Genomic DNA, 12,800 nt, shown 5'->3' on the forward strand with positions numbered 1-12,800 from the left:
TCTAAAAAAAATAATTTTTAAAAAATCGGCCTAGAGTGGCAGCATGTGCTTGTGGTCCCAGCTACTTGGGAGGCTGAGGTGAGAGAATCGCCTAAGCTCAAAAGTCAAGGCTGCAGTGATGGCACCACTGCACTCCAGCCTGGGTGACAGTGAGGTCCTGTCTCAAAAAAAAAAAAAAAAAAAAGCTGGGCGCGGTGGCTCACGCCTGTAATCCCAGCACTTTGGGAGGCTGAGGCGGGCGGATCACGAGGTCAGGAGATCGAGACCATCCTGGCTAACACGGTGAAACTCCGTCTCTACTAAAAATACAAAAAAATTAGCCAGGCGTGTTGGCGGGCGCCTGTAGCCCCAGCTACTCGGGAGGCTGAGGCAGGAGAATGGCGTGAACCCGGGAGGCAGAGCTTGCAGTGAGCCGAGATCGCGCCACTGCACTCCAGACTGGGCGAGAGCGAGACTCCGTCTCAAAAAAAAAAAAAAAAAGAAGAAGAAGAAGAAGAAAAACAACAGAAGAAAAGAAAATAGACTCCTTTGAAATTCCCTGAACAAATTACTAGGCTGCTACAGGGCACAGAATATAGGAGGGAGGGCAGTAAGATTTTGAGGGAAGGAGGGAATAAGGTGAGAAAGATCAGAGAGAATGAGGACTGCTGGGCTTCACAAGAGGAGACCTGGGGCACCTGAGAGAGAGGAAAGAGCAGAGTGGGAGGGGTGGGAGCAGTCAGCAGTTTAGTAATAGCCACAATTTAGTGCAGACCTACTGTATACCTGGCCCCCATATATATTATGGTTTTATAATATCGATAATATCAATATATATAATAATAAAATATCAATCCTCCAAAGAATACACACTATATACTTGTCATACCCATTTCACAGATACACAAAATGAGGCTTAGCTAGTAAAAGACAAAACCATTATGTGAATCAGGACTGTCTGACTCTAAAGCCTTGCTTCCTGGGCACTACCTCCCCTGCAACCCCACAGTGTAGACTGAACACAAAGGGCACCAGGGAGAAAGTGAGAGAGAAAAAGAGACACTCTAGTTCACAACTTTGCAGAGGACCATAGTTTTTTCTCAAAATCCATGGCCCAAGGACAGCTTTCCTCTTTCCAAGGGGCCTCCACATGAACAGCTCAAATCTCCAGCTCAAATCTCCTTTTTTTTTTTTTTGAAACGGAGTTTCACTCTGTTGCCCAGGCTGGAGTTCAGTGGCGTGATCTCAGCTCACTGCAACCTCCGCCTCCCAGGTTCAAGTGATTCTCCTGCCTCAGCCTCCCCGAGTAGCTGGGATTACAGGCGCGTGCCACAGCGCTCAGCTAATTTTGTATTTTTAGTAGAGACAGGGTTTCTCCACGTTGGTCAGGCTAATCTCGAACTCCTGACCTCAGGTGATCCGCCCGCCTCAGCCTCCCAAAGTGCTGGGATTACAGGTGTGAGCCACAGGGCCCAGCCTCAACTCATATCTTTTAAGGAAAGTTTCAGAGTCCATTTGTCTTAAGTTGCTTGCAGTTGCTACCAAAAGGGAAACTCTTTCCCACTCTACCCCTCAACAACAAACATTGGAAACAACCTAAATGTCTTCATGCTGTCTTAACCAAAACAGAGCTGAGTAGATTTTTTTTTTTCTTTAACTTTTCCAAAAATAAAAACAAACCACATTCAGTTTCAACTCAATTGTTGGAAAAACAAATTATTCCACCCTTCTCCTTCCCACAGCCCTACCAGGATTCATAAGTGAATGAAAACCAGGGAGAGTGGGGAGGAGGAGTTGCACTTTAAATGGTGGAAAATTCAGGGCTCAAGTGTTCAATATGACACATATTATGAAATTGTGAAATATAAGACCATATCAACAGCTGCTGATTTAGTCCAGGATCATTTGTGATGACTTGCTTTTCCATTAAAATTTTGGGATGCTTGAGTATGGCCGTGTCTGTGAGCTTCCCAGTCACGAGTAGAGCAGAAAGAACACTGAGGCCTGAAATCAGGCTTAACTCCAACATTGGCCATGCCACCAACCTTGGGAGCTTTGGCTTTCAACTGTAAACCACATATAATTCCCACCTCAAAGGGTTTCTGGGGGAATTCAATGAACTAATAGGTGGGAAACCACCTGGCACATAATAGGTATCCACGAAGGAGTGTTTAATGGTTTCTTTCACATGACTTTCTCTTCACATGGTTTAAAACAGATCATAATCACATGGAATGTGGTGTTGAACCTTTTTTTTACTGATGGGCAGGGAAGACAAGGCAAGGAGGGTCTGACCTAACCAGTGAGAAGTCCCCTTGGCAGGAAGAAGGGAAACCTAGGTGCATGGTGTTGCCAAGGGAGCCTGTGGTTATCATGTATAGTGATAAAGATTATGAAATCTCCTCAGTTTATATAAAAAGCAATGACAGCCAAGGAACTCCCTTTCTCGGCATTTAGGAGCCCCACCTGCCTGCCTGGAAGCAGAGGATACAGGGGCCAGATAAAGAGCTACTCTGTGACTCCCCTTCCAGCTGAGTCAGCCTGAGAATCTCTTTTGCACTGAGTTCCTCACATGCCATTTTGACACCGAATTCTTATTAAATCAGAGGCCAGGCCTGGTGGCTACGCCTGTAATCCCTGCACTTTGGGAGGCCAAGGCGGGTGGATCACCTGAGGTCAGGAGTTCAAGACCAGCCTGGCCAACATGATAAAACCCCGTCTCTACTAAAAATACAAAAAAGTTAGCTGGGTGTGGTGGCGGGCGCTTGTAGTCCCAGCTACTCAGGAGGCTGAGGCAGGAGAATCACTTGAACCCGGGAGGCGGAGGTTGCAGTGAGCCGAGATCACGCCACTGTACTCCAGCCTGGGCAACAAGAGCGAAACTCCGTCTCAAAAACAATAATAAATAAATAAATAAATAAATAAATAAATAAATAAATAAAATCAGAAATACCAACTCCATTAGGATTTGTAAAACCACATAAATGAAACTCTCCCCTTAATTTGATGCAAATGGTTTTGGACATTTCAAAGAAACCCCACCAGGAGCACCGAGTTCCACTGTTCCCTTGCTCTTCACCTTCCTCCCAGTGTCAGTCCTGTGCCTCACTTAGAAATGTTTGGAAAAGGTGCCTCTGGAAGGACAGCCTCTCACTGTGCTTATTCAGTCGTTCCCCACAGGAAATGATGGAAATTCCTGGCATTCCCATCAGGGAATGGGTCAGCTTTCTGCAGGGCTGCGGTGAGAGGGATGCCTGGAGCCCTCCTTTTTGTTGGAGATAGATGGCTTCAAATCAACACCTTCTCCAAATTAGAAGATGAAGCCAGGATTCCAGGAAGAGTCCCAGGAGAGAAGAGACAGGCAGCCTGCTCCCTACAAGCCCAGCAACAAGAAGTAGAGGCATCCAAGTGTTTATCTTGAGCAGCTTCCCAAAGAGAGTTTGGCATCCTCTTGGTAAACTCTTTCAATCTCTTGGCATTAAAAGCAGACACTCGCCATGTGCCTCAGAAAGAATCTTCCTTTCTGGCTATATGGTTAAGCATATCCGTGCTGTGATTTTTCAGAAGCCTCAGTAGTCCTCTATGCTTTTAGACGTTAGTTTCTCTAAACCTCTTGGCAAGAAACAGCTCAATAATTTAACTAGAGCCATGAATTAGAAGTTCCATGTGTTTATCTCTTTGGAGGCTGGGTTTGGAAGCAGGGGACGGTGACGGTAAGGCATGAGGCAGGGGCACTGAGGGGCAGGGCTGGGTTCTCTTCAACACAGATTTCTCAGGCTGCTTCAACATGCTCGGCACCGTGTGGGCCAAACTGTTAAAAATACACTTGCTAATCTGCAACTATTTTTTGAGGAAAGAAAGGGGAAAGCTAAAGCCTGGCTTGTTTGAAGCTATAGCTGTAGAGAGACCTGTGAAGTTGTGGATAAACAAAACTATTCAAGGACATGCTTCAAAGAACAAGCTTACTGATCTCAAAGGAAAAGACATCTGATACCCCGTTTTGGACTGTAACCCCTAAATAATTTTTCAGCAATCCCCTTAGAACTCTCCCACTTAGTTTTTACAAAAAAAAAACAAAACCTTGAATCTACTCCACAGAGAATGCTTCCTTTCACTTTTTTGTTACTGTTTCACAGTTTGCCATTTTTCAGATCTTTTTCTCTCATAGCTATTAATAATTCCTATGCCTGAGCCCCAAAGAAGCAATTCTGTCAAAGCTTTGTTTGTCAAATACAAACAACAAATGTTCCCAGCTGCCCACAGTTGCTCACTGGAAACCCTTAACTCCACCCGTGATTTTCACAGGCTGAACCATGTATCTCTTGCTCCTCCATCATCCTAGCTTTGGACGTCTATTATCATACCGGATCAGATTCCAAAAATAACAGAAGAGAACCCATTGCGACCAATGAATGAAACAAAGTCAGTCTAGCGCCCCCCCCCAGCGCAGAAAGGGAGAATGCAGGCTCCGGAGGGAGGGCCCAGGCCATGCGGGTGGTGCTGCTTCTCTTTCCCTTTCTGCTAAGCATAGTAATAATGGATTCTAGAGCCATGTGTGATGCTTTTAATGAAAAAGGTAACTGGGAAATAAGTAGAAAAATATCACTTTCGTGGTAGTATATATCATGTCTATGGAAAATAAAAATATACTGGTGCCTCATGTCCCAGAAAATGAACTCTGCCAAATTGTAACTATAGTTACGTCCCAATTAGCTCTGCATACTGAGGCCAAGAAACGCTGACCCTCAAAGCCTGATTAAAGCTTGAAAATGCTCACTTAATTAACCCTTCAAAGTCTCCCCTCATTGACGCTTTTGTCAGAGGAGCAAAGAAGTGACAAAACCATCAGACCAAACTCCATCTCCTCTTTAGACACCTGCCCAGAACTTTGGGAATGGGGCTGAACAAGCTTGGTATATGGAAAGACTGAAGAAAAACAGAAGACCTGGTTGAGACTAAAATGCAATAATGAATCCCTGCGTAAACAAGGGGTGACTGCACCAAATACAATACCACGCTAGATCACTGGAGAAGATCGTGCATTTTGCTCTTTACTGTAATAATATGCTAAATTTGAAAAAGCACAATATTATTATGTAAACAGCCTTGACTTTATGTAGCAAACACCTCTGAATAATAACTCTCTATATGAATAACTTCGGAAACAGGCCCACCCAGTAGTGATCTGCTAAAACAATGGCTCCTTTGCCCTGTGAATAACCAACTTCTGGCTCATCTGTAGTCTAAATTCGGGTTGTGTTTATCATACTTGCACAAGCAATATATACCTAAAATTAAACAATAACTAAACCCTCTATGTTATCCAGTCTGTTTTTGCAACTATAAAAGGCTACAATGTTACCGTCTTTAGAAGAAAATCACACCTTTACATTTCTTCAGGAATAAGTTTTCAGGTCTGTCACACTTTGATATTCTGCAGTGGCTGTATCAAAACGTTGAGAGAGTGCTAATATTAAGCCCCAAATCTCAGGAGAGTGATAATATAGTCTTGTGTTTTTATAGTGTTGTAACTTCAAAGCACTTGTCCATCTGACATCTCTCTTAACCTCACCAAAGCCCTGTGAGGTAGACTCACCTACCTTGGCAGGTGTCCCCCTGCTGGTTGGGCAGAGGCAGCATCTGAGACCCACCGAGTTTAAGTAGCTGGTTTCAAGACACAGGAGTGATTAGGGGCAGGGCCTAGAGGGTTGACATGTCTCTGGACACCTTCCACTTACCACCTTACTATCAACCTGCCGCATGGAAAGGACTTGGTCTTCCTTCAATGGTTAAAGTTGAACCATGCCTGAAGAAATGGGTTCTTGGGTCCTGCTGGATTCAATTGGCCACTTCTTGGGAACTGAAAACTCATTTACCTTCTAAAGAATCAGAGTCCTAGCCCTATAACCACGATGAGGCCTCCCCAGTGGAACCAGATTGTGTGTCCAGTCCACTTTAGGGTTCCAGAGCTGCAGGGTCCCCCTCCACAACACAGAAGTTGAAAGGTCACCTCCACTTCACTTCACTGCTGAGCCCTTCCCCAAAACGACATTATCCTGAGAGTTGGAAGATCCAGAATCTTCTAACCCCAGCTCCAACTAACTTGCTTCAGCAAGGACTTAATCTATCTGGGCCTCAGCTCCCTTATAGGTGAAAATAAAGGCAGAGTTAAATCATCTCAGTTGGGTGCAGTGGCTCACGCCTGTAATCTCAGCATTTTGGGAGGCCGAGGCTGGAGTATTGCTTAAGCCCAGGAGTTCAAGACCAGCTGGGGCAAGATAGTAAGATACTGCCTCTACAAAAATTTTAAAAATTAGCTGGACATAGCGGCACATACCCGTAGGCCCAGCTATTCGAGAGGCTGAGGCAGGATTGCTTGAATCCAGGAATTCAAGGTTACAGTGAGCTATGATTGCACCACTGCACTCTAGCCTGAATGACAGAGCAAGACCCTGTCTCAAAACTAAAATAATAAAATAAAATACACAAACATTCTCAAAGACTCTTCCATCTGCAAAGATCTACTCTGGCCCTATGCTGGATATCCATCGCCTTGCCTAGAGGCAGAATCCAAGAATTCTCAGCATCAGGAATGTCTCTTTCACAGACTATTCCAAGTTTTCCCATTTTAATTTCGTCCTCTTCTATTTGTACTGCTTGGCATCACTCTCTTCCAGCCTCTGTTTGTGCTCTCTAATATTTGTAAGTGGTTATCACGTCTCCTGTGAGTCATCTGTTGCAACTCCCATGCATAACTTAACCACCATAAATTAAAACCTGTCAGCAATGTACTTTTTTGTGTGTTTTTCACCAAATCCCCACCCATCTAACTGGTAACATGGCTGAGAAATTTACAAAAAATTTTCTCTCAAGGTCACCCTTTCTAAAGAGACTTTCTCTCTCAGTTCTTCATATTTCTACTGATTTCCAAAACACGTAGGCATCTCCACATTTATTTGCCTTATTTTGACAAGTTTGGTTTTCCTCTTGATTCCTATCTTTCTGTGTTGTTTTGTTTGTTTTCCTTTATAATTCTTGGTTTCATCTTCACTCCTACTGCTGCCTTCAGTGAGTCCCCCCCGGGAAAGGAGAACACAGGGCCATGGTCCAATCGCAGAAACATGGAATCGTGTAGATGAGGAACAGGAGCACGGAGGGGGGTCGACGGGGCTGCATGCAGGCCGCTCTGCCAGGGAACCAACGCAGGAGAGATGAGCTTGGTGCCAACTGCATTCCTATTTTAAAGTCGTATGTTTTCCCAGAAAGTAACGCAGACGTGTGTGTCCAGAAGGAAAAATGCTAAAGCAACGCGGAAGCCAGAGCAGCTGGGGGTTGTTAATTTTAATCAAAGTCCAGCCAGGATTTTTTTTAAGCAACAGGAAGTAGATTCATTCATTTTCATACTCCCTCTCTCTTTCTCTCTCTCTGTCTCACACATACACACACACACACACACACACACACACAAACACACACACACACTCACTCACACACACTCTTTTCTCCTCTATCCTTCTCCATTTCCTCTGGCCAAGCACAGAAACAAGCTGTTGGGAAAATCCTCCAATCCCTGGAGCTGCCTTTGAAACTCTGCAATGACCACTGGCATTTCAAGGTCAAAGAGAAGCAAGGTCAAAGCAAAGAAGAGCACCAGGTGCAGCAGCCTGGGAGGCAGAGGGCATGTATGAGTTTCCTGCGGCTGCTGTAAAAGATTACCACGAACGTGCTGGCTTAAACAATACAGATTTCTCCTCTTATAGTTCTGGGGGCCAGCGGCCTAAAATCACCTTCAGTCAGCTGAAATATAAATATGGGAAGGACAGCTCTCCCTCCTGAGGCTCTGAAGGAAGAATCCATTAATGCCCTTGCGTTTTTAGCTTCTAACGGCCACCTATATTCCTTGACCAGAGCACATAACAAAAACCTCTGCTTCCATCCTCACATCACCTTCTCTCTGCAGTCACATCTCCCTCTGCCTCTCTCTTACAAGGACCCTTGTGATGGCTTTCAAGGCCCACCCAGGTAACCCAGGATCATCTCCCCATCTCAAGCTCTTCAACTTAATCACACCTACAAAGTCCTTTGTGCCACATAAGGTAACATTCAGGTTTCAGGATTCAGGGTGCTGTCACCTTTGGGGGCCATTCCCCAGCCTGCCACAGAGCACCTGTGTCCAGGCAGATTCTTGGAAGAAGTCTCCCTCTCACTCATCCATGAACACTAGGTTAGGAGCGTAAGGCCTGAGCAAAGATGTTTTCTGAATAACAAAATCGAAAAATTCCAGGTACTTTGCTCCTGTCTTGTCACAGATTTGCCTTTCCCACCACACTTTGTCTAGTAGGTTGTCTCTTTTATATTCAGCAGACCCATAAACATCCCATCACTTCCCAATGCCTGGGTGCAGCTCCTGTCCCATGGCCCCTCAGAATTGTGAGAAACCCTCCCCCTGGGACACAGACACTCACTTTCCAGCCAAAATTGGACCTCAGAGCCACAAACACCCATGTGCATGAAGGGCCTGCCAGTGGCCTGCCAATGGTCTCTGAGGGTCTGTGGCTGCATCCCAGGTTGACCACTGAGAAGGAACACAGCTTTGTTAGGACTCACCAAAGCGCTTGTAACCGAAGGATTGCACCTCCTCCTCCTCTGCGAAGTCGTCTGTGAGAGAAGAAGAGACACAATGTTAACCCTGGCAAGGGGCACAGAAGCAGAGGGTGGGGCAGGATTCCACCTGCTTCATCGCCCCTGCTTGTCACAGCAGCTTTCCTTCTGCTCACGGATCATACCAGGCTTTCTGGAAGAGACGGCAGGGGTCTCCACACTGGCAGCTCCTGCTGCTGGGGATGCACTTCCCCTGTTCCTAATGTGACTCCTTCAAATTCAGGTCTTAGCTAAAGTGCGACCCTTCGAGATGCCTTTCCGGACCATCCGGCCACTCCCTGTCCTGCTACATTAATTCAGTGTTCCTCTCTGATATCTTCCTCACATGTGTGCATGAATTTACTGTTGTCATCATGCTTCCTGTGAACAGAAACTTTTCCTGCTCACAGAAATAACTGACCACACAAGGGGTCAAGTTATCTTTAGGCAACTGACCCTAAAGCCCCTGTTTTTAAATGTCTTGGCTCTGGGGTCATCTCCTTCACTAACTGTTGCCTCTCAGGAGCCAATATAACTCCTGCAATGACAACCAAACCCTTCCCACCCTCCTTCCAATGGGTAACTGGGACCAACCGATGGTTTCGCAGTAAATGCGTTTCAAAAGGCAGCCTTACTGTGGAAATTCCTAAATGTAGACCCACCATGGAAAGAAGAGAGATGTTGGCCGGGCGCAGTGGCTCATGGCTGTAATCCCAGCACTTTGGGAGGCCAAGGTGGGCAGATCGCCTGAGGTCAGGAGTTCGAGCCCAGCCTGCCCAACACGGTGAAACCCCATCTCTCCTAAAAATACAAAATTAGCCAGATGTGGTGGCACATGCCTGTAATCTCAGCTACTTGAAAGGCTGAGGTAGGAGAATCGCTTGAACCTGGGAGGCTGAGGTTGCAGTGAGCCAAGATTGTGCCATTGATCTCCAGCCTGGGCAACAAGAATGAAACTACACCTCCAAAAAAAAAAAAGAGAGAGATGTTTTATCACCCAACGTTTCTATCAAAAGACCTAAAATCTCATTCCTAAAGTAGACATGAGATTCCTTATTACATCTATAAAGAACTGCTCATTTACAGTTCTTCCAGGTAAAGGTCTAGGAAGGGCAAGCACTGTGCAGACACAATTTCATATTAATTGCACAACTAAAAGACACTTTTTCTTTCCAATTTTTATTTCAGGCTCAGGGGGTACATGTGCACGTCTGTTACATGCGTAAATTGTGTGTTGTGGGGGTTTGGTGGACAGATTATTTCATCACCCAGGAAGTGAGCATAGTACCTGACAGGTAGTTTTTCAATCCTCATCCTCCTCTCACCCTCCACCCTCAAGTAGGCTCCAGTGTCTATTGTCCAGGAGGAACACTTTTTTTTTTTTTTTTCGAGATGGAATATCGCTGTGTTGCTCAGGCTGAAGTGCAGTGGCGCGATCTCGGCTCACTGCAACCTCCACCTCCTGGGTTCAAGTGATTCTCCTGCCTCATCCTCCTGAGGCTGGGATTACAGGCACCCACCACTACACCCAGCTAATTTTTGTAATTTCAGTAGAGATGAGGTTTCACCATATTGGTCAGGCTGGTCTCAAACTCCTGACCTTAGGTGACCCACCCACCTCAGCCTCCCAAAGTGCCGGGATTACAGGCATGAGACACTGTGTCCGGCCAACACTTTTTGATGACAAGTAAGAGGTGCCAAAGCCAGGCCTTTCTAGGGGACCCTGTCTGACTCGGTCCATTACTGCCCCAGCACACAGCTTTCTCTCACAGGCAGCTCAGCTCAAAGGCATGTTCTTAGCACTCACCATGGCAGAGACTGCCAGGCTGTGACTTCAGAGGTGAGTAAGTCATGGTCCCTTATCTTGACTTCTTTTTTTTTTTTTTTTTTGAGATAGACTTTTGTTTTTGTCACCCAGGCTGAAGTGCAGTGGTGTGATCTTGGCTCACTGCAACCTCCGCCTCCTGGGTTGAAGCGGTTCTCCTGCCTCAGCCTCCCGAGTAGCTGGGATTACAGGCGCCTGCTACCAAGCCCAGCTAATTCTTTGTTTTTTTAGTAGAGATGGGGTTTCGCCATGTTGGGCAGGCTGGTCTCAAACTCCTGATCTCAGGTGATCCACCCGCCTCGGCCTCCCAAAGTGCTGGGACTACAGGAGTGAGCCACCGTGCCCGCCCAATCTTGGCTTTCAAGAAAGAGAGGCATATAGGGGAAATGAAGCCTCTGTGATAGTTTTTTTCAATCCCCAAAAGAGACATGATCTAGCTATATCTGAACCTCGAAATATTATAGAGAACCCAAGATGTATGCTATCTATAAACACAATGTGGTGAAGCTCAGAATATTTGTTTGTTACAATGTATTTATAAAATCACATGTGATGCCGGAGCGTGGTGGCTCATACCTGTAATCCCAGCACTTTAGGAGGTTGAGGCAGGAGGATTACCTGAGGTCAGGAGTTCGAGGCCAGCCTGGCCAACATGGCGAAAACCCATATCTACTAAAAATACAAAAATTAGCCAGGCATGGTGGCAGGTGCCTGTAATCCCTGCTACTCGGGAGGCTGAGGCAGAATCGCTTGAATCCAGGAGGTGGAGTTTGCAGTGAGCCAAGATTGCACCACTACACTCCAGCCTAAGCGACAGAGCGGGATTCTGTATCAAAAAAAAAAAAAAATCACATGTGAGACAGTGGTTATTTCTAACAAAACAGAGAGGTGTGATATCTTTGTATTTCACCACTGTCTCCTTATTCTGCAGAAAGGGAAGAGATCTTGGTTTGGAATCTAGAAGGCCAGGTATTTATACTCAAAGTAGTCTTCTTATGGCAGGGATTTAAGCTTTAGTTCTTTCTGCATGGAAGAACTTGCTTACAACCAAGAGAATAGCATCTTTTTCTCTGATTCAGTGATTGGCTACCTCCACAAACACACCTCAAGCCCACACTCTGTTCCTGCTTTACTTACTAATCTGTCCTATTAATGCTTGATGTGGTAATCTGTCGTGTTAATAGCTGCAGCCTCGTCTATTCTCCGTTTAAGAGAAACCCTGACCTGCTGAGTCTGCTTAGATATCCATTCGTTTGTTTTCTCATTCATTCAATAAACACATGCTTACAGCCTAGCGGAGTTGATGAGACATGAATATCAGCATCAATGGTACCCAGACATCCGTGCCCTTGGCCAGCTCTATCCTTTCCACCACTGTGCCACCTCTGCAGCAGAATCCGCTCACACTCAGGCACTGTGGGCCACAGAAACATCATTGAAGATGTCACAGTGGAAACAAGAGGGGAGGTTCATGCTGCACCCTTGATAGCAAACAGCTTAAAATTTCCTATTAGACATGTCTATTCTCCCCCAAAAGCTTCATTTCAGCAGGGCTGCCATTAGCTTGTTTGTTTGTTTGTTTTCTTTTCCCTCTCTAATCTTTTTCCCACGCAGCATTTAGTCTGACTGACTTCTCTCTCCTTCCTGAAATTTCCCTGGGAACTTCAAATTTCACATATTTTTGTTATTAAAGCAATTTAGCTGTGTCCTGCTTCTACCTCCAAATTAACATGTCCAAACCCATGAGGAGTTCAAGAAAACAAAGGCCTCACAGGCCACCCATCATAAAGCACAGGGTGGGTTCCGTTCCCTGCTTCTCATCTTAACCCTCATCCGAAAAGGATTAGGGATTCTTATAACAGCCACTAAAAGAATAAAATAGTCTCTATCTCATCCAACTCTAAAATTAGAGAGAAAATCACAAGAGACATGAGGGGTACAAGTAAGTTACCACACATTACTTCTGACTGCAATTATACAGAAGTGCCTTAAATCAGTCTCTCTCAATGTTTTCGTTTTTTGGGGTTTTTTTTGGGGGGGGAGGATAGAGATTGGAAAACACCCCATATTATATCCCTGTCTTGGAAATTCATAATGGTTTTGGAACTATCAGAGACTGTTGAGATGTGCAAAGAGAAGAAAAAAATGGTTAACTTTATTTTAGCCAATGTTTTCAAAAGTTGACTTTAGAATCCTCTTTTGCTACCCTTAAGAGTTGGGTGGATTCAGGGCAGAAAAAGCTTGGTGCACAGTTCACTCGCTTAGGTGTTCCCCCAGGCCCACTCCCAGATGTTCCCAGCTGCTCAGTTAGCAAACAGCTGATTCAGGCTGATAGAACAGTTGGGTGTTTAGGGAC

The 12,800-nt window shown here is 45.4% G+C and overlaps 1 protein-coding gene across 1 annotated transcript in view; it reads right to left on the reverse strand.

The window, feature by feature from the left end:
• Positions 1–12,800, reverse strand: part of COLEC12 (collectin subfamily member 12) — a 181,945-nt gene that overhangs the window by 153,376 nt on the left and 15,769 nt on the right. The window contains exon 2 of the mRNA XM_055236776.2: positions 8,587–8,637. Coding sequence (XP_055092751.1) covers positions 8,587–8,637 — 51 coding nt within the window. The remainder of the gene's footprint in view (positions 1–8,586; positions 8,638–12,800) is intronic.

The sequence above is a fragment of the Symphalangus syndactylus genome, chromosome 1 (assembly GCF_028878055.3).
Source record: "Symphalangus syndactylus isolate Jambi chromosome 1, NHGRI_mSymSyn1-v2.1_pri, whole genome shotgun sequence".
NCBI classification, from domain to species: Eukaryota; Metazoa; Chordata; class Mammalia; order Primates; family Hylobatidae; genus Symphalangus; species Symphalangus syndactylus.